This window comes from Sinohyriopsis cumingii, chromosome 17 (genome assembly GCF_028554795.1).
Source record: "Sinohyriopsis cumingii isolate HCF-2022 chromosome 17, ASM2855479v2, whole genome shotgun sequence".
Taxonomy (NCBI): domain Eukaryota; kingdom Metazoa; phylum Mollusca; class Bivalvia; order Unionida; family Unionidae; genus Sinohyriopsis; species Sinohyriopsis cumingii.
In genome coordinates this window covers 113,452,433-113,477,047 of record NC_142977.1, presented here as the reverse complement: position 1 = coordinate 113,477,047, position 24,615 = coordinate 113,452,433, and the positions used below count along the sequence as shown (strand labels likewise).

Here is a 24,615-nt window from a genome sequence, read left to right as displayed (position 1 = left end):
CTTGTATCCAGGCATGTTAAATTTTAAAAGTCCAGTGTTGTGAAAAATTAGTCCCATCATCTTCAGACTGTATTCAGTCCAGTGTTCTAAAGAAATGTCCAGTGCTGTGAAAATTGAGTTCCATTATCTTCAGACTGTAGTAAGTCCAGTGTTAAGAAAAATGAGTCCCATAATTTTAGACTAGTAAGTCTGTTGTTCTTAAAAATGAGTCCCATCATCTTTAGACTGTATTAAGTCTGTTGTTCAAAAACATGAACCCCATCATCATCAGACTGTATTAAGTCTACTGTTTAAAAAATGAGTCCCACCATCTTCAGACTGTATTAAGTCTATTGTTCAAAAAATGAGTCCCACCATCTTCAGACTGTATTAAGTCTATTGTTCAAAAAATGAGTCCCACCATCTTCAGACTGTATTAAGTCTATTGTTCAAAAAATGAGTCCCACCATCTTCAGACTGTATTAAGTCTATTGTTCAAAAAATGAGTCCCACCATCTTCAGACTGTTTAAAAGAAGCTTAATCTCTTATGAGATTTTTATTGTACATGATAATAAATTTATTACCTGACCTTGTTAAATTGATAAAACTGTGTTAAATTTAAATTTATTACCTGACCTTGTTAAATTGATAAAATTGTGTTAAATTAAAATTTATTACCTGACCTTGTTAAATTGATAAAAGTGTGTTAAATTAAAATTTATTACCTGACCTTGTTAAATTGATAAAAGTGTGTTAAATTAAAATTTATTACCTGACCTTGTTAAATTGATAAAACTGTGTTAATCATGTTCTCAATCATAGGTCAGTTAGTGATACTGTAATTAATATTACACTGCAAAATATGAATATAACATTACCCAGTAATTAATATTACACTGCAAAATATGAATATAACAGTACCCAATAATTAATATTACACTGCAAAATATGAATATAACAGTACCCAGTAATTAATATTACACTGCAAAATATGAATATAACAGTACCCAGTAGTTAATATTACACTGCAAAATATGAATATAACAGTACCCAATAATTAATATTACACTGCAATATATGAATATAACAGTACCCAATAATTAATATTACACTGCAAAATATGAATATAACATTACCCAGTAATTAATATTACACTGCAAAATATTATATACTTATTTTATTCTCCATTAACTTTACAATTTGTCAGAATATGTAGTATTTCTCCATAGTGCTCTGCTTCTTACTGCATAACACCTGTGTCTAAAAGTAGTATAGGAACTACTTTTTGTAGTAAGCAAACAATGTATGCTCATGCACCAGAGCATTTGTTTTATTAGATTTGTCTGGCAGAATAAAGGAAGCTTTTGATCCATATAAAGTTGACAATGTGAAGGAGTTCACTGAGTCAAAAGGAAACTTTCAGTCAAGCAAATGACAGAATGCAATATCTGCAATGTCCAGCAATGGATTTTTGACATTAAATGTGAGATATGCCGTATTGAAAATATCATTCTTTTTATTCACAGACTTATTTAGTAGAACTAATCAAAGGCCAATCATATGGATCTGACTATGAGCCATGCTGTCTGGAGTCTGTAAAAAATAGCATAAAAAGGCACATTACAGCTAAGGTCTATCTTGTCTTTCTCAGACATACCATTTTACAAGTCTGTCCATGTACTAACTTAAAAAAGGTAATGCAACTGAAGAAAGCAAGAGCCTCAGAAATTATAAGCCAGGCTGTTGAAGAAGACTTATTTTCACTAGTACCTCCAACAACAAACAAGCAAATGATAGATGTCATCTATACCTGGAAACAACAATGGATATAAATGTCATCTATACCTGGTAACAACAGTGGAAATAAATGTCATATATACCTGGAAACAACAGTGGCAAGGAATGTACTTGCCTTTCTTGAAATTTTCTCAAAATGTTTTTTTTTTTTTTGTTAATCAGAATTTCATGGGTTCCAAAAATTGTTGATCCACAGTGTGAAATTGTACTGCAATTTAGACTACATTTAAAATGGAAATAACATTTCAAAGAAGAATTTACTGCACTTCAGAACTAAATAAATTTTATATTAATTAACAAAAATTTAATCCTGTGTCTTCTTGAGAATTTCAGTTGAAAGAATAAAAAAAAATTCCCTTATGATTCCAAACTATCAATGACAGAACAGACAGATATGTGCAACTTGCATCATGACCAATTCCTCCATCATACAGAATTGACCCTGCTAAATACTCCAGCCATATGTACATCATACAGAATTGACCCAGCTAAATACTCCAGCCATATGTACATCATACAGAATTGACCCTGCTAAATACTCCAGCCATATGTACATCATACAGAATTGACCCAGCTAACAACTCCAGCCATATGTACATCATTCAGAATTGACCCTGCTAAATACTCCAGCCATATGTACATCATACAGAATTGACCCTGCTAAATACTCCAGCCATATGTACATCATTCAGAATTGACCCTGCTAAATACTCCAGCCATATGTACATCATACAGAATTGACCCAGCTAAATACTCCAGCCATGTGTACATCATACAGAATTGACCCTGCTAAATACTCCAGCCATATGTACATCATACAGAATTGACCCAGCTAAATACTCCAGCCATATGTACATCATACAGAATTGACCCAGCTAAATACTCCAGCCATGTGTACATCATACAGAATTGACCTGGCTAACAACTCCAGCCATATGTACATCATACAGAATTGACCCGGCTAAATACTCCAGCCATATGTACATCATACAGAATTGACCCGGCTAAATACTCCAGCCATATGTACATCATACAGAATTGACCCAGCTAACAACTCCAGCCTTATGTACATCATACAGAATTGACCCAGCTAACAACTCCAGCCATATGTACATCATACAGAATTGACCCGGCTAAATACTCCAGCCATATGTACATCATACAGAATTGACCCTGCTAAATACTCCAGCCATATGTACATCATACAGAATTGACCCAGCTAACAACTCCAGCCATATGTACATCATACAGAATTGACCCGGCTAAATACTCCAGCCATATGTACATCATACAGAATTGACCCGGCTAAATACTCCAGCCATATGTACATCATACAGAATTGACCTGGCTGACAACTCCAGTTTTGTACAGAATTGACCTGGCTAACAACTCCAGCATTGTACAGAATTGACCTGGCTAACAACTCCAGCATTGTACATGATTGGCCTGGCTAATAACTCCAGCATTGTACAGAATTGACCTGGCTAACAACTCCAGCATTGTACATGACTGACCCTAAATTTCAGTTTGAAGTAGATGTTAAATGAGATTTTGTTTTAAAACAAATGACTCAACATTTGACACTACCAAGTTCAAAGGTTACTGGGCAGTGTTATGTGTCCATAGATAATGTTACTGTGTATTTGTTTTACTACAGTTGTGTATTACTTTTGTTTTGTTTCTTGTAGTCTTTTTTTTAAATATTATTTGCCTTAGGTAGAAAAGCAAAATGAGTAAATAATAAAAAGGTTACTACTTTTGTATAAGAAAATATGAAATCATTTTTTCTATGAAATACTGCACTCATAACATCATGCAGTATAGCTCAGATAAACAAACATTATAGATATATATATATGTATGTATGTATGTATGTATGTATGTATGTATGTATGTATGTATGTATGTATGTATGTAACATTGTGCATTTTATTTTCAGTACGGAAGCAGTACATAGACCTTCTAAACACAGACCCCAGGCGATGTATATCTCAGTATGACTATGAAATCACACAGAAATGTGAACAGCTTCTCAGCTCTGAGAGAACGTTCTCTGATCTCAGGGGCTCTTCAGGTGAGACATTTGTCAGGATATAGATCTGAACATTGTTAGAATGTACATCTGAATATTGTCAGGATGTTGATCTAAAAATTTTCATGATGCAGATCTGAAAATTGTCAGAATATAGATCTGAACATTGTCAGGATGTAGATCTGAACATCGTCAGGAAGTAGATCTGAACATTGTCAGGATATAGGTCTGAACATTGTCAGGATGTAGATCTGAACATTGTCAGGATGTAGATCTGAACATTGTCAGTATGTAGATCCAAACATTGTCAGGATGTAGATCTGAACATTGTCAGTATGTAGATCTGAACATCATTGGATATAGATCTGAACATTGTCAGGATGTAGATCTGAACATTGTCAGGATATAGATCTGAACATTGTCAGGATGTAGATCTGAACATTGTAAGGATGTAGATCTGAACATTGTCAGGATGTAGATCTGAACATTGTCAGGATATATATCTGAACATTGTCAGGATGTAGATCTGAACATTGTCAGGATGTAGATCTGAACATTGTCAGGATATAGATCTGAACATTGTCTGGATGTAGATCTGAACATTGTCAGGATGTAGATCTGAAAATTGTCAGGATGTAGATCTGAACATTATTAGGATGTAGAACTGAACATTGTCAGGATGTAGATCTGAACATTATTAGGATGTAGAACTGAACATTGTCAGGATGTAGATCTGAACATTGTCAGGATATAGATCTGAACATTGTCAGGATGTAGATCTGAACATTGTCAGGATGTAGATCTGAACAGTCTTAAGCTTACAATCCAGATTGCTGCCAATTCAAGATTTTTGAAGTGTACCAATTATTGTGTCAAGCTTATCCTTTTGTTCTGGTGTACCAATTATTGTGTCATGCTGATCCTTTTGTTCTGGTGTACCAGTTATTGTGTCAAACTGAACCTTTTGTTTCTGGTGTACCAATTATTGTGTCGTACTTATCCTTTTTTCTGGTGTTCCAATTATTATGTCATACTTAATCTTCTGGTCTATCAATTATTGTGTCATGCTTAACCTTTTGTTCTGGTGTACCAATTATTGTGTCAAACTGAACCTTTTGTTCTGGTGTACCAATTATTATGTCATACTTAATCTTCTGGTGTACCAATTATTGTGCCATACTTATCCTTTTGTTCTGGTGTACCAATTATTGTGTCAAACTGAACCTTTTGTTCTGGTGTACCAATTATTGTGTCGTACTTAACCTTTTGTTCTGGTGTACCAATTATTGTGTCGTACTTAACCTTTTGTTCTGGTGTACCAATTATTGTGTCAAACTCAACCTTTTGTTCTGATGTACCAATTATTGTGTCGTACTTAACCTTTTGTTCTGGTGTACCAATTATTGTGTCGTACTTAACCTTTTGTTCTGGTGTACCAATTATTGTGTCAAACTCAACCTTTTGTTCTGGTGTACCAATTATTGTGTCAAACTCAACCTTTTGTTCTGATGTACCAATTATTGTGTCATACTTAACCTTTTGTTCTGGTGTACCAATTATTGTGTCATACTTAATCTTCTGGTGTACCAATTATTGTGTCAAACTCAACCTTTTGTTCTGGTGTACCAATTATTGTGTCAAACTCAACCTTTTGTTCTGATGTACCAATTATTGTGTCGTACTTAACCTTTTGTTCTGGTGTACCAATTATTGTGTCGTACTTAACCTTTTGTTCTGGTGTACCAATTATTGTGTCAAACTCAACCTTTTGTTCTGGTGTACCAATTATTGTGTCGTACTTAACCTTTTGTTCTGGTGTACCAATTATTGTGTCAAACTCAACCTTTTGTTCTGGTGTACCAATTATTGTGTCAAACTCAACCTTTTGTTCTGGTGTACCAATTATTGTGTCAAACTCAACCTTTTGTTCTGGTGTACCAATTATTGTGTCAAACTCAACCTTTTGTTCTGGTGTACCAATTATTGTGTCGTACTTAACCTTTTTTTCTGGTGTACCAATTATTGTGTCGTACTTAACCTTTTGTTCTGGTGTACCAATTATTGTGTCGTACTTAACCTTTTTTTCTGGTGTACCAATTATTGTGTCGTACTTAACCTTTTGTTCTGGTGTACCAATTATTGTGTCAAACTCAACCTTTTGTTCTGGTGTACCAATTATTGTGTCGTACTTAACCTTTTGTTCTGGTGTACCAATTATTGTGTCAAACTCAACCTTTTGTTCTGGTGTACCAATTATTGTGTCGTACTTAACCTTTTGTTCTGGTGTACCAATTATTGTGTCGTACTTATCCTTTTGTTCTGGTGTACCAATTATTGTATCGTACTTATCCTTTTGTTCTGGTGTACCAATTATTGTGTCAAACTCAACCTTTTGTTCTGGTGTACCAATTATTGTGTCGTACTTAACCTTTTGTTCTGGTGTACCAATTATTGTGTCAAACTCAACCTTTTGTTCTGGTGTACCAATTATTGTATCGTACTTAACCTTTTGTTCTGGTGTACCAATTATTGTGTCATGCTCAACCTTTTGTTCTGGTGTACCAATTATTGTATCGTACTTAACCTTTTGTTCTGGTGTACCAATTATTGTGCCATGCTCAACCTTTTGTTCTGGTGTACCAATTATTGTATCGTACTTAACCTTTTGTTCTGGTGTACCAATTATTGTGTCAAACTCAACCTTTTGTTCTGGTGTACCAATTATTGTATCGTACTTAACCTTTTGTTCTGGTGTACCAATTATTGTGTCATACTTAACCTTTTGTTCTGGTGTACCAATTATTGTGTCAAACTCAACCTTTTGTTCTGGTGTACCAATTATTGTATCGTACTTAACCATTTTTTCTGGTGTACCAATTATTGTGTCAAACTCAACCTTTTGTTCTGGTGTACCAATTATTGTATCGTACTTAACCTTTTTTTCTGGTGTACCAATTATTGTGTCAGACTCAACCTTTTGTTCTGGTGTACCAATTATTGTGTCAAACTCAACCTTTTGTTCTGGTGTACCAATTATTGTGTCGTACTTAACCTTTTGTTCTGGTGTACCAATTATTGTGTCAAACTCAACCTTTTGTTCTGGTGTACCAATTATTATGTCATACTTAATCTTCTGGTGTATCAATTATTGTGTCATACTTAACCTTTTGTTCTGGTGTACCAATTATTGTGTCAAACTCAACCTTTTGTTCTGGTGTACCAATTATTGTGTCGTACTTAACCTTTTGTTCTGGTGTACCAATTATTGTGTCGTACTTAACCTTTTGTTCTGGTGTATCAATTATTGTGTCATACTTAACCTTTTGTTCTGGTGTACCAATTATTGTGTCAAACTCAACCTTTTGTTCTGGTGTACCAATTATTGTGTCGTACTTAACCTTTTTTTCTGGTGTACCAATTATTGTGTCGTACTTATCCTTTTGTTCTGGTGTACCAATTATTGTGTCATACTTATCCTTTTGTTCTGGTGTACCAATTATTGTGTCAAACTCAACCTTTTGTTCTGGTGTACCAATTATTGTGTCGTACTTATCCTTTTGTTCTGGTGTACCAATTATTGTGTCAAACTCAACCTTTTGTTCTGGTGTACCAATTATTGTATCGTACTTAACCTTTTTTTCTGGTGTACCAATTATTGTGTCAAACTCAACCTTTTGTTCTGGTGTACAAATTATTGTGTCATACTTAACCATTTGTTCTGGTGTACCAATTATTGTGTCAAACTCAACCTTTTGTTCTAATGTACCAATTATTTTGTCGTACTTAACCTTTTGTTCTGGTGTACCAATTATTGTGTCAAACTCAACCTTTTGTTCTGGTGTACCAATTATTGTGTCGTACTTAACCATTTTTTCTGGTGTACCAATTATTGTGTCAAACTCAACCTTTTGTTCTGGTGTACCAATTATTGTGTCAAACTCAACCTTTTGTTCTGGTGTACCAATTATTGTGTCGTACTTAACCATTTTTTCTGGTGTACCAATTATTGTGTCGTACTTAACCTTTTGTTCTGGTGTACCAATTATTGTGTCGTACTTAACCTTTTTTTCTGGTGTACCAATTATTGTGTCGTACTTATCCTTTTGTTTTGGTGTACCAATTATTGTGTCGTACTTATCCTTTTGTTCTGGTGTACCAATTATTGTGTCAAACTTAACCTTTTGTTCTGGTGTACCAATTATTGTGTCAAACTCAACCTTTTGTTCTGGTGTACCAATTATTGTGTCATGCTGATCCTTTTGTTCTGGTGTACCAATTATTGTGTCATACTTAACCTTTTGTTCTGGTGTACCAATTATTGTGTCAAACTCAACCTTTTGTTCTGATGTACCAATTATTTTGTCAAACTTAACCTTTTCATCCTTTGTGTCAATTATTGTGTCAGATGTAACCTTTTGTTCTGGTGTACAAATTATTGTCATACTGAACCTTTTGTTCTGATTTACCAATTATTTTGTCAAACTTACTCATTTTGCTGGTGTATCAATTACTGAGCCAAACGTAACTTTTTGTTGGCGCTTTTTAGCCACTTTTGTTCTTGGTGACATAAAACACTACATACATATATATGTACATATTGTAGATGCAATGCCTGAAGTGAACAGTAATCCTTCTGTGCAAATCATGGGTTCTCTTCACTATCTGCAAATTTGAAAACTACCATGAAAATGTTATTTGTAGCAAAACCATTGAAATTGATAGCCACAAAATTAAATGAATTCACAGTACCCTATATGTTTGGTCTTACACAGTTCTCTGTACAGCTATTACACAGTATCCTGTAGGTTTCCAATTACACAGTATCCCAAATATCTTTCAGTTGATGCCACTAAGACACTTGTGTGTTCATTAGTACTTTCAAGACTGGACTATTGTAACTCAGTTATGTCTGGTTCATCTCTATATCTACTCCACAAACTTCAAAAAGTTCAAAACACAGCTGCTTGGTTCATACTTAGAGTAACACAATCAGAGCACATCTCCCCGCTGCTCTGAACCATACACTGGCTATCCATTCGATCCAGAATCTGACACAAAATTTGTTTTCTGTGCTACGTTTCACTGACGGACTCTTAGTCCAACATACCTATCTGACCTCACCCCTGTGTACACACCAGCAAGATACTTACGCTCCTCTTCTGACAATCGTATACTCATTATTCCCACTATGAAAACAAAGTCATATGGACAACATTCTTTTGCTTACCAGGGCCCAGCAACGTGGAATGAATTGCCCACTGAACTTAGACACAAAGACTCAGTGGTCCCATTCAAAAGTGCTCTTAAAACTCACTTATTTCGACTGCAAGAACAAACTTAAAGACCTAATATTGTTTCCTACCTTAAATATTTCAGTATGTTTTTTTTAATGTTTTCTAATTTCGTGGTGTTTGTTTTTTGTAATCATATCATTATATATGATTTTTATGTTATAGGTGTTGTCAAATGTTGTAAAGCGCTTAGAGCTGCTAAAGATTGGGCACTATACAAAGTCCTCATTATTATTGCTATTATTATTATTATTATTATTATTATTATTATTATTATTATCCTGTAGGTTTCATATTACACAGTACAATACAAGGTTTCTATCACACATTATCCAGTAGGTTTCCTATTACAAATTATTTTGTATTCTTGATATTACACAATATCCTTTAGGCTTGTTGTTACACATTGTCCTGTAGGTTCAGTATTACACAGTATTTTATGTAAGTTTGCTATTACACATTATTACATGCTCATTTTTTTTTCTTCATTAACTTCACATTGTCATCATTGTGTGATATTTATTGAAGTAGGGAATCACTACTCCTACTGGGGTCACTAAGTGCTAATGCTGTAGGGGTCATTGTAATCACTAATACTGAAGGTGTTACTGCTATTGGTAATGCATTAGGGATCACTGTGATCACTAATGTTGTAAGAATTGCTACATTCAATCATGTTTTATGGATCACTGTGATCACTAATGTTGTAATAATTGCTACAGTCACTCATGTTATATGGATCACTGTTATCACTAATGTTGTAAGAATTGCTACAGTCACTCATGTTGTATGGATCACTGTAATCACTAATGTAAGAATTGCTACAGTCACTCATGTTGCATGGATCACTGTAATCACTAATGTGAATAGTACAGTTACTTTTGTTGTATGGATTACTGCAATTGCTAATGATAGATCAATCACTGTAATCACTAATAAAAGCTGTGAGAATATACATAATAATGCTGTATGGATCACTGTAATCACTAATGCTGTATGGATAACAGTAATCACTAATGAAAGCTGCAATTATCACTGTTATCATTAATGATGTATGGATAACAGTGATCATGAAAGAAAGTTGTAATTATCACTAATCACTAATGCTGTATGAATAAATGTAATCATTAATGAAGCTGTAATTATCACTGTAATCACTAATTCTGCATGGATGACAGTAATCACTAATGCCATACGAATCACCATAATCAATAATAATGCACTGATGACAGTAATCACTAATGCCATAAGGATCACCATAATCAGTAATGTTGCATTTTCACAGTAATCACTAATGTCATAAGGATCACCATAATCAATAATGTTGCATGGATGACAGTAATCACTAATGCTGTATGAATAACTGTAATCACTAATGCCATAAGGATCACCATAATCAATAATGCTGCATTGATCACAGTGATTACAACATATACTATTAATCAGAAACCTTCTTTATTTAAGAATAGGGTACAGTGGACTCACTCAGTTTTAACATGGTTGGCAATGTGTAAACTCATTAATGTATACAATGTTACTAGTTCTTTATTCTTTACAATGTTAACGCTTTCACTAGTTCTTTTTTAAAGGATTAATATTAAATTTAGATTGTTTTGGCTTCATTTGTTATGAATTTATTTTAAAAAAAGAATTTTAAATTGAAGTACACTATCTAGTTGAAGAGTGCACTCTAGTTGAAGGGGTTATTTGAGTTGATATGTACACTTTAGTTGAAGGGGTTATTTTGAGTTGATGTGTACACTCTGGTTGAAGGGGTTATTTGAGTTGATGTGTACACTCTAGTTGAAGGGGTTATTTGAGTTGATATGTACACTTTAGTTGAAGGGGTTATTTTGAGTTGATGTGTACACTCTGGTTGAAGGGGTTATTTGAGTTGATGTGTACACTCTGGTTAAAGAGGTTATTTGAGTTGATGTGTACACTCTGGTTGAAGGGGTTATTTGAGTTGATGTGTAAACTCTTTTGAAGGGGTTATTTGAGTTGATGTGTACACTCTTTTGAAGGGGTTATTTGAGTTGATGTGTACACTCTAGTTGAAATAGTTACTTGAGTTGAAGTGCATCCTGGCTGAAGAGTTTATTTTGGTTGAAGTATATATTCTAGGTGCAGGTGTTATTTGGGTTGAAGTATATATTTTAGGTGCAGATGTTATTTGGGTTGAAGTACATATTCTAGGTGCAGGTGTTATTTGGGTTGAAGTACATATTCTAGGTGCAGGTGTTATTTGGGTTGAAGTACATATTCTAGGTGCAGGTGTTATTTGGGTTGAAGTACATATTCTAGGTGCAGGTGTTATTTGGGTTGAAGTACATATTCTAGGTGCAGGTGTTATTTGGGTTGAAGTACATATTCTAGGTGCAGGTGTTATTTGGGTTGAAGTACATATTCTAGGTGCAGGTGTTATTTGGGTTGAAGTACATATTCTAGGTGCAGGTGTTATTTGGGTTGAAGTACATATTCTAGGTGCAGGTGTTATTTGGGTTGAAGTACATATTCTAGGTGCAGGTGTTATTTGGGTTGAAGTACATATTCTAGGTGCAGGTGTTATTTGGGTTGAAGTATATATTCTAGGTGCAGGTGTTATTTGGGTTGAAGTATATATTCTAGGTGCAGATGTTATTTGGGTTGAAGTACATATTCTAGGTGCAGGTGTTATTTGGGTTGAAGTACATATTCTTGATTTAGGTGTTATTAGAGTTGAAGTGCACATTCTAGGTGAGGAGGCTATTTAAGTTGAAGTGTGTGCTCTAGTTGAAAGGGTTATTTACTGTTACAACTCTATGGTCTTAAACAAGGTATCAGAAAGAAGCAAAACCAACAAGTTTTGTAAAGCATAGCTAATAATTTACTTCTATAAATTATAAAATGTAAATTTAAGAGGAACTTACAGTATTGTGAATTAAATCCAAAATAATCTTAATTTTTTTTATCACAAGTCCAAAAGAATAGAGTGGGTCGAATGAATTCCAGGTCTTGAATCTGCTGATGTACCAGTATCCTTGAATATGCCAAAGTGTCAACAGTCATGATGTATCACAATGGCATTGTCCATGACTCCACTGAATGAATATACAATAACCTCAAAATGTTGCTTTAGTCCAGGCTGTCATATGAACACTTTGGAACTCCAATAAATAATTCAAATAATTGATTCCTCTCAAATTAAATCCAAATACAGCTGCTGGCTGATTTCAAAACTAGAACAGTACCTCAAAATATGAATCAGGAATGAATCTATTCTCCCTTTATATACATCGGCATGTCTCTATTAGGACTGTGCCACAATACCTACCTATGTGACATTTTTCACAATTCATGACTTATGTTGAAATACTTAATCATCCGATCAGAAATTACTCCAAAAACAGGTTCATTATTTGGGTTGAGTTTAAAACTATTAAACACATATTTAAAGACCTATCTAATAATAGAATCAACTGTAGCTGACCAAAAGTGAAACACACAATATTGATATACACAAAATATGAGTTGATGTGTAGACTCCTGTTGAGCAGGTTATTTGAGTTGAAGTACACTTGAGGTGAGTGGGATTATTTGGGCTCAAGTGCAAAATTTGGTTGAGTGAGTTATTTGAGTTAATGTGCACACTCTAGTCAGACATTTTAGCTCAAGTGCACACTGTAGTTGAGTGAGTTATTTTGTGTTGAAGTGTATTCTTATTTGAATGGGAAGTACACACTCTAGGTGAAGTTATTTGGATACTCTAGTTAAATGGATTTTTATACTGGAGTACATATTCTAGTTAAGGGGATTTTTTGTGTTGAAGTGTATTGATTAGTTAAGGGTATTATTTGTGTTGAAGTGTGTACCATAGTTAAGATGGTTATTTGTGTTAAAATGTGTACCCTAGTTAAGATGGTTATTTGTCTTAAAATGTGTACCCTAGTTAAGATGGTTATTTGTGTTGAAATGTGTACCCAAATTAAGATGGTTATTTGTGTTGAAATGTGTACCCTAGTTAAGATGGTTATTTGTGTTAAAATGTGTACCCTAGTTAAGATGGTTATTTGTGTTGTAGTGTGTACCCAAATTAAGATGATTATTTGTGTTGAAATGTGTACCCAAATTAAGATGGTTATTTGTGTTGAAATTTGTACCCTAGTTAAGATGGTTATTTGTGTTGAAGTGTGTAACCTACACTAGCTGAGGGAGTTATTTGACCTGAGATGTCTCTAGTACTGTGTGTTTATTTTTCAGGTGTGTTTTTTGGCATGAAGGCTGTTTTGTCATACTTTCATGCAAAACAAGGAACTCCAGCCCGACTGAGAGATGTGGATCACTTGCTGATAGTACCCTTCATGCAAGTGTCTTCACCTGCTATTCCCAGGTATTGTGGCTAAATTTATCACAAATTATAATGTCTGTTTAGGTTGTCGTTGTTGAATTTTAACCTTGTGTGCATAGAGACAATATGAACACTAGCCTTTCAATGCTTGTAGTGAAATGTTTCTCCTTACCACATTATGTAAATATAGCCACATTTAATCTCCTTACCACACTATGTAAATGTAGCCACATTGGGTCTTTTTACAATACTGCGTAAATATAGCCACATTGGATCTCCTTACCACACTGTGTAAATACAGTCACATTAGGTGTCCTTACCAGTCTACTTAAATATAGCCACATTGGGTCTTTTTACAATACTATGTAAATATAGCCACATTGGGTCTCCTTACCAGACTATGTAAATATAGCCACATTGGATCTCCTTACCACACTACATAAATATAGCCACATTGGGTCTCCTTACTACACTATGTAAATATAGCCACATTGGATCTCCTTACCACACTATGTAAATGTAGCCACATTGGGTCTCCTTACCACACTACATAAATATAGCCACATTGGGTCTCCTTACCATGCTACATTAATATAGCCACATTGGGTCTCCTTACCACACTACATAAATGTAGCCACATTGGGTCTCCTTACCACACTTACCACACTATGTAAATATAGCCACATTGGATCTCTTTACCACACTGTGTAAATGTAGCCACATTGGGTCTCCTTACCACACTATGTAAATATAGCCACGTTGGGTCTCCTTACCACACTACATAAATATAGCCACATTGGGTCTCCTTACCACACTACATAAATATAGCCACATTGGGTCTCCTTACCACACTATGTAAATAGCCATATTTGATCTCCTTATCACACTACATAAATGTAGCCACATTGTGTCTTTTTACAATACTATGTAAATATAGTCAAATTGGGTCTCCTTACCACACTACATAAATGTAGCCACATTGGGTCTCCTTACCACACTACGTAAATATAGCCACATTGGGTCTCCTTACCACACTATATAAATATAGCCACAATGGGTCTCCTTACCACACTATGTAAATATAGCCACATTGGGTCTCTTTACCACACTAAATAAATATGCCACATTGGGTCTCCTTACCACACTATATAAATATAGCTACATTGGGTCTCCTTACCACACTACATAAATATAGCCACATTGGGTCTCCTTACCACACTACATAAATATAGTGACACTGGGTCTTTTTACAATACTATGTAAATATAGCCACATTGGGTCTCCATACCTCGCTATGTAAATGTAGCCACATTGGGACTTTTGTCAATACTACATAAATATAGTCACATTGGGTCTCGTTACCACACTATGTAAATGTAGCCACACTGGGTCTCCTTACCACACTATGTAAATATAGCCACATTGTGTCTTTTTACAATACTACATAAATATAGCCACATTGGGTCTTTTTACAATACTACGTAAATATAGTGACACTGGGTCTTTTTACAATACTACGTAAATATAGTGACACTGGGTCTTTTTACAATACTACGTAAATATAGTCACATTGGGTCTCCTTACCACACTACATAAATATAGCCACATTGGGTCTCCTTACCACACTACATAAATATAGCTACACTGGGTCTCCTTACCACACTACATAAATATAGCCACATTGGGTCTCCTTACCACACTACATAAATATAGTGACACTGGGTCTTTTTAAAATACTAGGTAAATATAGTCACATTGGGTCTCCTTACCACACTACATAAATATAGCCACATTGGGTCTCCTTACCACACTACATAAATATAGCTACTTTGGGTCTCCTTACCACACTACATAAATATAGCCACATTGGGTCTCCTTACCACACTACATAAATATACTGACACTGGGTCTTTTTACAATACTATGTAAATATAGTCACATTGGGTCTCCTTACCACGCTATGTAAATGTAGCCACATTGGGTCTTTTTACAATACTACTTAAATATAGCCACATTGGGTCTTTTTACAATACTACGTAAATATAGTGACACTGGGTCTTTTTACAATACTACGTAAATATAGTCACATTGGGTCTCCTTACCACACTACATAAATATAGCCACATTGGGTCTCCTTACCACACTACATAAATGTAGCCACATTGGGTATTCTTAGCACAATGTATCACTGCTGAGAAACAATAACTGTTTTTATTTTCTTATTTAGGTAATTTCATTTTTCGTCAGTAAAGTTGGAAGCTAATTCCCCTAGTTTAAAGATTAAATGTCAAATTGTCCAACCATTGCATATATAATGTTACTTGTTGGCAAGCAGAATGATGGCAGCAATTATATGTTACCATAGGCCTGTATACATGAAATCATAACATTATAGCACTGTCCAGTCTTGTATTACATAGGCCTGTATACAGTAAATCATAATATTATAGCACTGTCCAGTCTAGTATTACATAGGCCTGTATACATGAAATCATAATATTATAGCACTGTCCAGTCTTGTATTACATAGGCCTGTATACATGAAATCATAATATTATAGCACTGTCCAGTCTAGTATTACATAGGCCTGTATACATGAAATCATAATATTATAGCACTGTCCAGTCTAGTATTACATAGGCCTGTATACATGAAATCATACTATTATAGCACTGTCCAGTCTTGTATTACATAGGCCTGTATACATGAAATCATAATGTTATAGCACTGTCCAGTCTTGTATTACCATAGGCCTGTATTCATGAAATTATAACATTATAGCACTGTCCAGTCTTGTATTACCATAGGCCTGTATACATGAAATCATAACATTGTAGCACTGTCCAATCTTGTATTACCATAAGCCTGTGTACATGAAACCATAATATTATAGCACTGTCCAGTCTTGTATTACCATGGGCCTGTATACATGAAATTATAACATTATAGCACTGTCCAGTCTTGTATTACCATAGGCCTGTGTACATGAAATTATAACATTATAGCACTGTCCAGTCTTGTATTACCATAGGCCTGTGTACATGAAAGTATAACATTATAGCACTGTCCAGTCTTGTATTACCATAGGCCTGTGTACATGAAATTATAACATTATAGCACTGTCCAGTCTTGTATTACCATAGGCCTGTATACATGAAATTATAACATTATAGCACTGTCAAGTCTTGTATTACCATAGGCCTGTGTACATGAAACCATAATATTATAGCACTGTCCAGTCTTGTATTACCATAGGCCTGTATACATGAAATCATTATATTATAGCACTGTCCAATCTTGTATTATGATAGGCCTGTATACATGAAATCATAATATTATAGCACTGTCCAATTTTGTATTACCATAGGCCTGTATACATGAAATCATAACATTATAACACTGTCCAGTCTTGTATTACCGTAGGCCTGTATACCTGAAATTATAACATTATAGCACTGTCCAGTCTTGTATTACCATAGGCCTGTATACATGAAATCATAACATTGTAGCACTGTCCAATCTTGTATTACCATAAGCCTGTGTACATGAAACCATAATATTATAGCACTGTCCAGTCTTGTATTACCATAGGCCTGTATACATGAAATTATAACATTATAACACTGTCCAGTCTTGTATTACCATAGGCCTGTATACATGAAATCATTATATTATAGCACTGTCCAATCTTGTATTATGATAGGCCTGTATACATGAAATCATAATATTATAGCACTGTCCAATTTTGTATTACCATAGGCCTGTATACATGAAATCATAATGTTATAGCACTGTCCAGTCTTGTATTACCATAGGCCTGTATTCATGAAATTATAACATTATAGCACTGTCCAGTCTTGTATTACCATAGGCCTGTATACATGAAATCATAACATTGTAGCACTGTCCAATCTTGTATTACCATAGGCCTGTATACATGAAATGATAACATTATAGCACTGTCAAGTCTTGTATTACCATAGGCCTGTGTACATGAAACCATAATATTATAGCACTGTCCAGTCTTGTATTACCATAGGCCTGTATACATGAAATCATTATATTATAGCACTGTCCAATCTTGTATTATGATAGGCCTGTATACATGAAATCATAATATTATAGCACTGTCCAATTTTGTATTACCATAGGCCTGTATACATGAAATCATAATGTTATAGCACTGTCCAGTCTTGTATTACCATAGGCCTGTATTCATGAAATTATAACATTATAGCACTGTCCAGTCTTGTATTACCATAGGCCTGTATACATGAAATCATAACATTGTAGCACTGTCCAATCTTGTATTACCATAAGCCTGTGTACATGAAACCATAATATTATAGCACTGTCCAGTCTTGTATTACCATAGGCCTGTATACATGAAATTATAACATTATAGCACTGTCCAGTCTTGTATTACCATAGGCCTGTATACATGAAATCATTATATTATAGCACTGTCCAATCTTGTATTATGATAGGCCTGTATACATGAAATCATAATATTATAGCACTGTCCAATTTTGTATTACCATAGGCCTGTATACATGAAATTATAACATTATAGCACTGTCCAGTCTTGTATTACCATAGGCCTGTATACATGAAATTATAACATTATAGCACTGTCAAGTCTTGTATTAACATAGGCCTGTGTACATGAAACCATAATATTATAGCACTGTCCAGTCTTGTATTACCATAGGCCTGTATACATGAAATCATTATATTATAGCACTGTCCAATCTTGTATTATGATAGGCCTGTATACATCAAATCATAACATTATAGCACTGTCCAATCTTGTATTACCATAGGCCTGTATACATGAAATCATTATATTATAGCACTGTCCAATCTTGTATTATGATAGGCCTGTATACATGAAATCATAATATTATAGCACTGTCCAATTTTGTATTACCATAGGCCTGTATACATGAAATCATAACATTATAACACTGTCCAGTCTTGTATTACCATAGGCCTGTATACCTGAAAGTATAACATTGTAGCATTGTCCAATTTTCTTGATTTGAGTTAATATGACATATTTGTAACCTAATATTATTATCATGGTCTCTTTAGCAACAGGTATATCATTAAGCTTTACAGTATATTAATTTGCTGTGTCTTACTTATTTCTTACAGGAAGGACCCACCATCAGGGCGAGTGGTGGCAGAGCTCGTTGAGGAATTCTTCACCTACATGGAGTCAAGGCCAGGATTTGTGGTAGACTCGGGTTCAGATGTATGTCTGATTATAATCTGTAGTCTTCTGTAGTTCACCTTAATTATAGCCATTGATGTAATTTATTTGAATTTTCATGGAAGTGTAGTTAGGTCATGCTAACTAATAGTGTAATATGACATAAGCTTCATGTAGACAAATCCCATGTAACTGTGGTTATGACATGATTTATAACATGGCTTCATGTAGATAAATCACATGTAATTGTGGCTATGACACATTATATAACATGGCTTCTTGTAGATAAATCACATGTAATTGTGGCTATGACATGTTATATAACATGGTTTCATGTAGATAAATCACATGTAATTGTTATGACATGTTATATAACATGGCTTCATGTAGATAAATCCCATGTAATTGTTATGACTTGTTATATAACATGGCTTCATGTAGATAAATCACATGTAATTGTGGCTATGACATGTTATATAACATGGCTTCATGTAGATAAATCCCATGTAATTGTTATGACATGTTATATAACATGGTTTCATGTAGGTAAATCCCATGAAATTGTTATGACTTGTTATATAACATGGCTTCATGTAGATAAATCACATGTAATTGTGGCTATGACATGTTATATAACATGGCTTCATGTAGATAAATCCCATGTAATTGTTATGACATGTTATGTAACATGGTTTCATGTAGATAAATCACATGTAATTGTGGTTATGACATGTTTTATAACATGGCTTCATGTAGATAAACCACATGTAATTTTGTGGTTATAACATGTTATATAACATGGCTTTATGTAGATAAATCACATGTAATTGTGGCTATGACATGTTCTATAACATGGTTTCATGTAGATAAACCACATGCACTTGTGGTTATGACATGTTATATAACATGACTGCATGTAGATAAATCACATGTAATTGTGGCTATGACATGTTATATAACATGGCTTCATGTAGATAAACCACAAGTAATTGTGGCTATGACATGTTATATAACATGGCTTCAGGTAGATAAACCACAAGTAATTGTGGCTATGACATGTTCTATAACATGGTTTCATGTAGATAAACCACATGCACTTGTGGTTATGACGTGTTATATAACATGACTGCATGTAGATAAACCTTATGTAGTTGTGGTTATGACACGTTATATAAAATGGCTCTTTGTAGGAAAATCACAAGTAATTGTGGTTATGACATGTTATATAACATGGCTTCATGTAGATAAATCACATTTAATTGTGGTTATGACATGTTATATAACATGGTTTCGTGTAGATAAACTACATGTAGATGGGTTATGACATGATTTATAACATGGCTTCATGTAGATAAATCACAAGTAATTGTGGTTATGACATGTTATATAACATGGCTTCATGTAGACAAATCACATGTAATTGTGGTTATGACATGATTTATAACATGGCTTCATGTAGATAAATCACATGTAATTGTGGTTATGACATGTTATATAACATAGTTTCATGTAGATAAATCACATGTAGTTGTGGTTATGACATGTTATATAACATGGTTTCATGTAGATAAATCACAAGTAATTGTGGTTATGACATATTTTATAACATGGCTTCATGTAGATAAATCACATGTAATTGTGGTTATGACATGTTATATAACATGGTTTCATGTAGATAAATCACATGTAATTGTGGTTATGACATGTTATATAACATGGTTTCATGTAGATAAACCACATGTAGTTGTGGTTATGACATGTTATATAACATGACTGCATGTAGATAACTCACAAGTAATTGTGGTTATGACATGTTATATAACATGGCTTCATGTAGATAACTCACATGTAATTGTGGTTATGACTTGTTATATAACATGGCTTCATGTAGATAACTCACATGTAATTGTGGTTATGACATGTTATATAACATGGATTTATATAGATAAATTACATATAATGTGTAATCCAACACCTATATGAATTTCTTGCATTTTACATATGCATTAATTTCAAATTTTCTAATTAACAAAATTAATTCATAGCATTGCTTAATGACACTAATATTGCTTGTTATTATGTCACAGTGTGTATTGCTACACTTATCATTGCTTGGTACATGTATTATTTCACAATGTGTCTTACTACACTTACCATTCCTTTGTATTATGTCACATTGTGTATTACTACACTTATCATTGCTTTTTATTATGTCACAATGTGTATTACTACACTTACCATTCCTGTGTATTATGTCTCAGTGTGTCTTATTACATTTATCATTGCTTGGTATTATTTCACAATGTGTCTTTCTTCACTTAAAATTTCTTTGTGGTTATGACATGTTTTATAACATATATCACAGTGTCTTACTACACATATCATTCCTTTTTATTGAGTCAAAATGTGTATTACTACACTTATCATTGCTTGGAATTATGCCACAATGTGTATTACTTCACTTATCATTGCTTGGTTATATGTCACAATATGTCTTTCTACACTTATAATTCCTTTGTATTATGTCACAATGTCTTACTACACTTATCATTCCTTGGTATTAAGTCACAATGTGTATTAAAAGATTTTTTATTGCAGGGTATTGTTAAGTGTGTCTTACTATATTTATCATTGTTTGGTTTTATGTCATGTTAAAACATCTACACACAGTTTGTCATGTTAAAACATCTACACACAGTTTGTCTTGTTAAACATCTACACACAATTTGTCATGTTAAACATCTACACACAGTTTGTCTTGTTAAAAATCTACTCACAGTTTGTCATGTTAAACATCCACACACAGTCTGTCATGTTAAACATCCACACAAGGTTTGTCATGTCAAAGCATCTATACACAGTTTGTCATGATAAAACATCTGCACACAGTGGGTCATGTTAAACATCTACACACAGTTGTTCATATCAAACATCCACACACAGTTTGTCTTGTTAAACATCTCCACACAGTTTTCATGTTACAACAGCTACACACAGTTGTTCATGTTATTTGGCTTTCACAAATATGGGAAAGATCATTTTCCAAACAGAGAATGTCACAGATTTTAAAAACAGTATCTCTTACAGGAAGACTCTGACAAATATCGAATATACAGCATTTATGCCAAATTTTTCCCATCCATATTATGTTCTGTTCTTGGACTGTTCTTACAAGGAAATAAAGTTGAACCAGTATCATTTCTTTCTGTATTTACTTAGACCCACAATGAGGAGATGAATGGGTTTGTGGATAAAGTGGCCAAGTTACTACAGGAACATTACCCTGACATTACCAGAATAATTGTCAGCAAGTTTGTACCCTCAAAAGGTATTTTATGTGTACTGTCTGTGTTAAAACTAGGTCTCAATTATTGATAAGTAAGAGAGTTTGTTGCTTGATTTTTAACAGTAGTTTTAGGACATTAATGGCTATATCATACCAAGAAAATGGAAGTTCACTGCCCTTCCCAAGGACAGAGGGAGAGAGAATAAGAGTTATGTCTATAGATTTATAGAAAGGAAGAATTATAATAATGATAATGGTGATGGTAATCATGATGATAATGGTGATGGTAATCATGATGATATTGGTGATGGTGATTATGATGATATTGGTGATGGTAATCATGATGATATTGGTGGTGGTAATCATGATGGTATTGGTGATGGTAATCATGATGATATTGGTGATGGTAATCATTATGATATTGGTGGTGGAAATCATGATGATAATGGTGATGGTAATGATGATAATATTGGTGATGGTAATCATGATGATATTGGTGGTGGTAATCATGATGATAATGGTGATGGTAATCATGATATTGGTGATGGTGATCATGATGATATTGGTGATGGTGATCATGATGATATTGGTAATGGAGATCATGCTCATAATGGTGATGGTAATGATGATGATAATGGTGATGGTAATCATGATGATATTGGTGATGGTGATCATGATGACATTGGTGATGGTAATCATGATGATATTGGTGATGGTGATCATGATGATATTGGTGATGGTAATCATGATGATATTGGTGATGGTAATCATGATGATATTGGTGGTGGAAATCATGATGATAATGGTGATGGTAATCATGATGATATTGGTGGTGGTGATCATGATGATATTGGTGATGGTAATCATGATGATATTGGTGATGGTGATCATGATGATATTGGTAATGGAGATCATGATCATAATGGTGATGGTAATGATGATGATAATGGTGATGGTAATCATGATGATATTGGTGATGTGATCATGATGATATTGGTGATGGTAATCATGATCATATTGGTGATGGTGATCATATTGGTGATGGTAATCATGATGATATTGTGATGGTGATCATGATGATATTGGTGATGGTGATCATGACACTGAAGGCAGTGATTATGTGATTATGATCATGATAATGATGGTGATGTTAATCATGATGATGAGGAGGAGGATGATAATGATGAAGACTATGGTCATGATGGAGGGGGTGGTAATGGCAATAGCTGTTAAAATAATCATGCCTGTAGTTTTTGTAATGGTGATGATGGTAATTTTGAGGTTGATGGTGATAATGTTAATCATGAAAATAATGTTGATGGTAATCATGACAATGTTGGCAATGCTAGTCATAATGATAGTGGTTATGGTACTGATGTTGGTGGTGGCAATTTTGATGATGGTTATTATGATGATGTTAGTGATGGTAACAGTAAGGAAATTGGTGATGGTAATCATGATGGTTGGGTGGTAACAGTAATGACAATTAAAATAATCATGCCTATTAGCTGAATTTCCATTTTATATATATATATATATATATATATATATATATATATATATATATATATATATATATATATAATTTAAAGATTAGAGGTGAAAGAGGAAATATTAGTACTCCAGTATGAAGCTTTAAGATGTATAAATAAATGGAAGCTTTAGTTATTATCCAAATCTTTACTCCAGAAATTATAACTTTGGCCTTAATGATAATTTTTCAAACATTATGTAAATATTATTGACAATCATTGTATTTCTTGTTACAGAAAAAATTGTGAAGACAGACACAGGAAGTTACCAGATTTTGATAGATGGATTGATGAAGTTAGTACGTCCAATGATCAGGAGCATGTTTGTAGGTAGGTATTTCCAAGTTAATATGTCCTGTCATCAGGAGATTTTGTTTATGTTAGTGGTTGCAGATAGTAGCACACTACTATCAAATTATATGTCCTGTTGTCAGGATATTATTTTTGTATGTTGGTGGTTGCAGACAGTAGCTATACTGCTTTCAAGTTAATATATTCCAGAGTCAGAAGACATGTTTGTAGGTAGCTACTTGCAGACAGTAACTACAGTGCAAAGTTACTTTATTTTCTCATCTATCTCTCCCAACTGCAAATTAGACCAAGAACTTCCATCCAGTAATGCAAGGTAGATATGGTCAATTAGACCAAGAACTGCCTTCCAGTAATGCAATGTAGATATGGACAATTAGACCAAGAACTGCCTTCCAGTAATGCAATGTAGATATGGACAATTAGACCAAGAACTGCCTTCCAGTAATGCAAGGTAGGTATAGTCAATTAGACCAAGAACTGCCTTCAAGTAATGCAATGTAGATATAGTCAATTAGACCAAGAACTGCCTTCCAGTAATGCAAGGTAGGTATAGTCAATTAGACCAAGAACTGCCTTCAAGTAATGCAATGTAGATATAGTCAATTAGACCAAGAACTGCCTTCCAGTAATGCAAGGTAGATATGGACAATTAGATCAATAACTGCCTTCCAGTAATGCAAGGTAGATATGGTCAATTAGACCAAGACCTGCCTTCAGGTAATGCAAGGTAGATATGGTCAATTAGACCAAGACCTGCCTTCAGGTAATGCAAGATAGATGTGGTAAATTAGAGCAAGACCTGCCTTCAAGTAATGCATCATCTTTGTAGCAGTATATACCAAA

General features: G+C 34.0%; 1 protein-coding gene across 1 annotated transcript in view; it reads left to right on the top strand.

Moving 5' to 3' along the window:
• LOC149779688 (uncharacterized) overlaps positions 1-24,615 on the top strand; it is a 96,792-nt gene that overhangs the window by 15,303 nt on the left and 56,874 nt on the right. Inside the window, exons 4-8 of the mRNA XM_089940533.1 lie at positions 3,717-3,851; positions 13,340-13,469; positions 18,585-18,684; positions 21,862-21,970; positions 23,698-23,790. Coding sequence (XP_089796659.1) covers positions 3,717-3,851; positions 13,340-13,469; positions 18,585-18,684; positions 21,862-21,970; positions 23,698-23,790 — 567 coding nt within the window. The remainder of the gene's footprint in view (positions 1-3,716; positions 3,852-13,339; positions 13,470-18,584; positions 18,685-21,861; positions 21,971-23,697; positions 23,791-24,615) is intronic.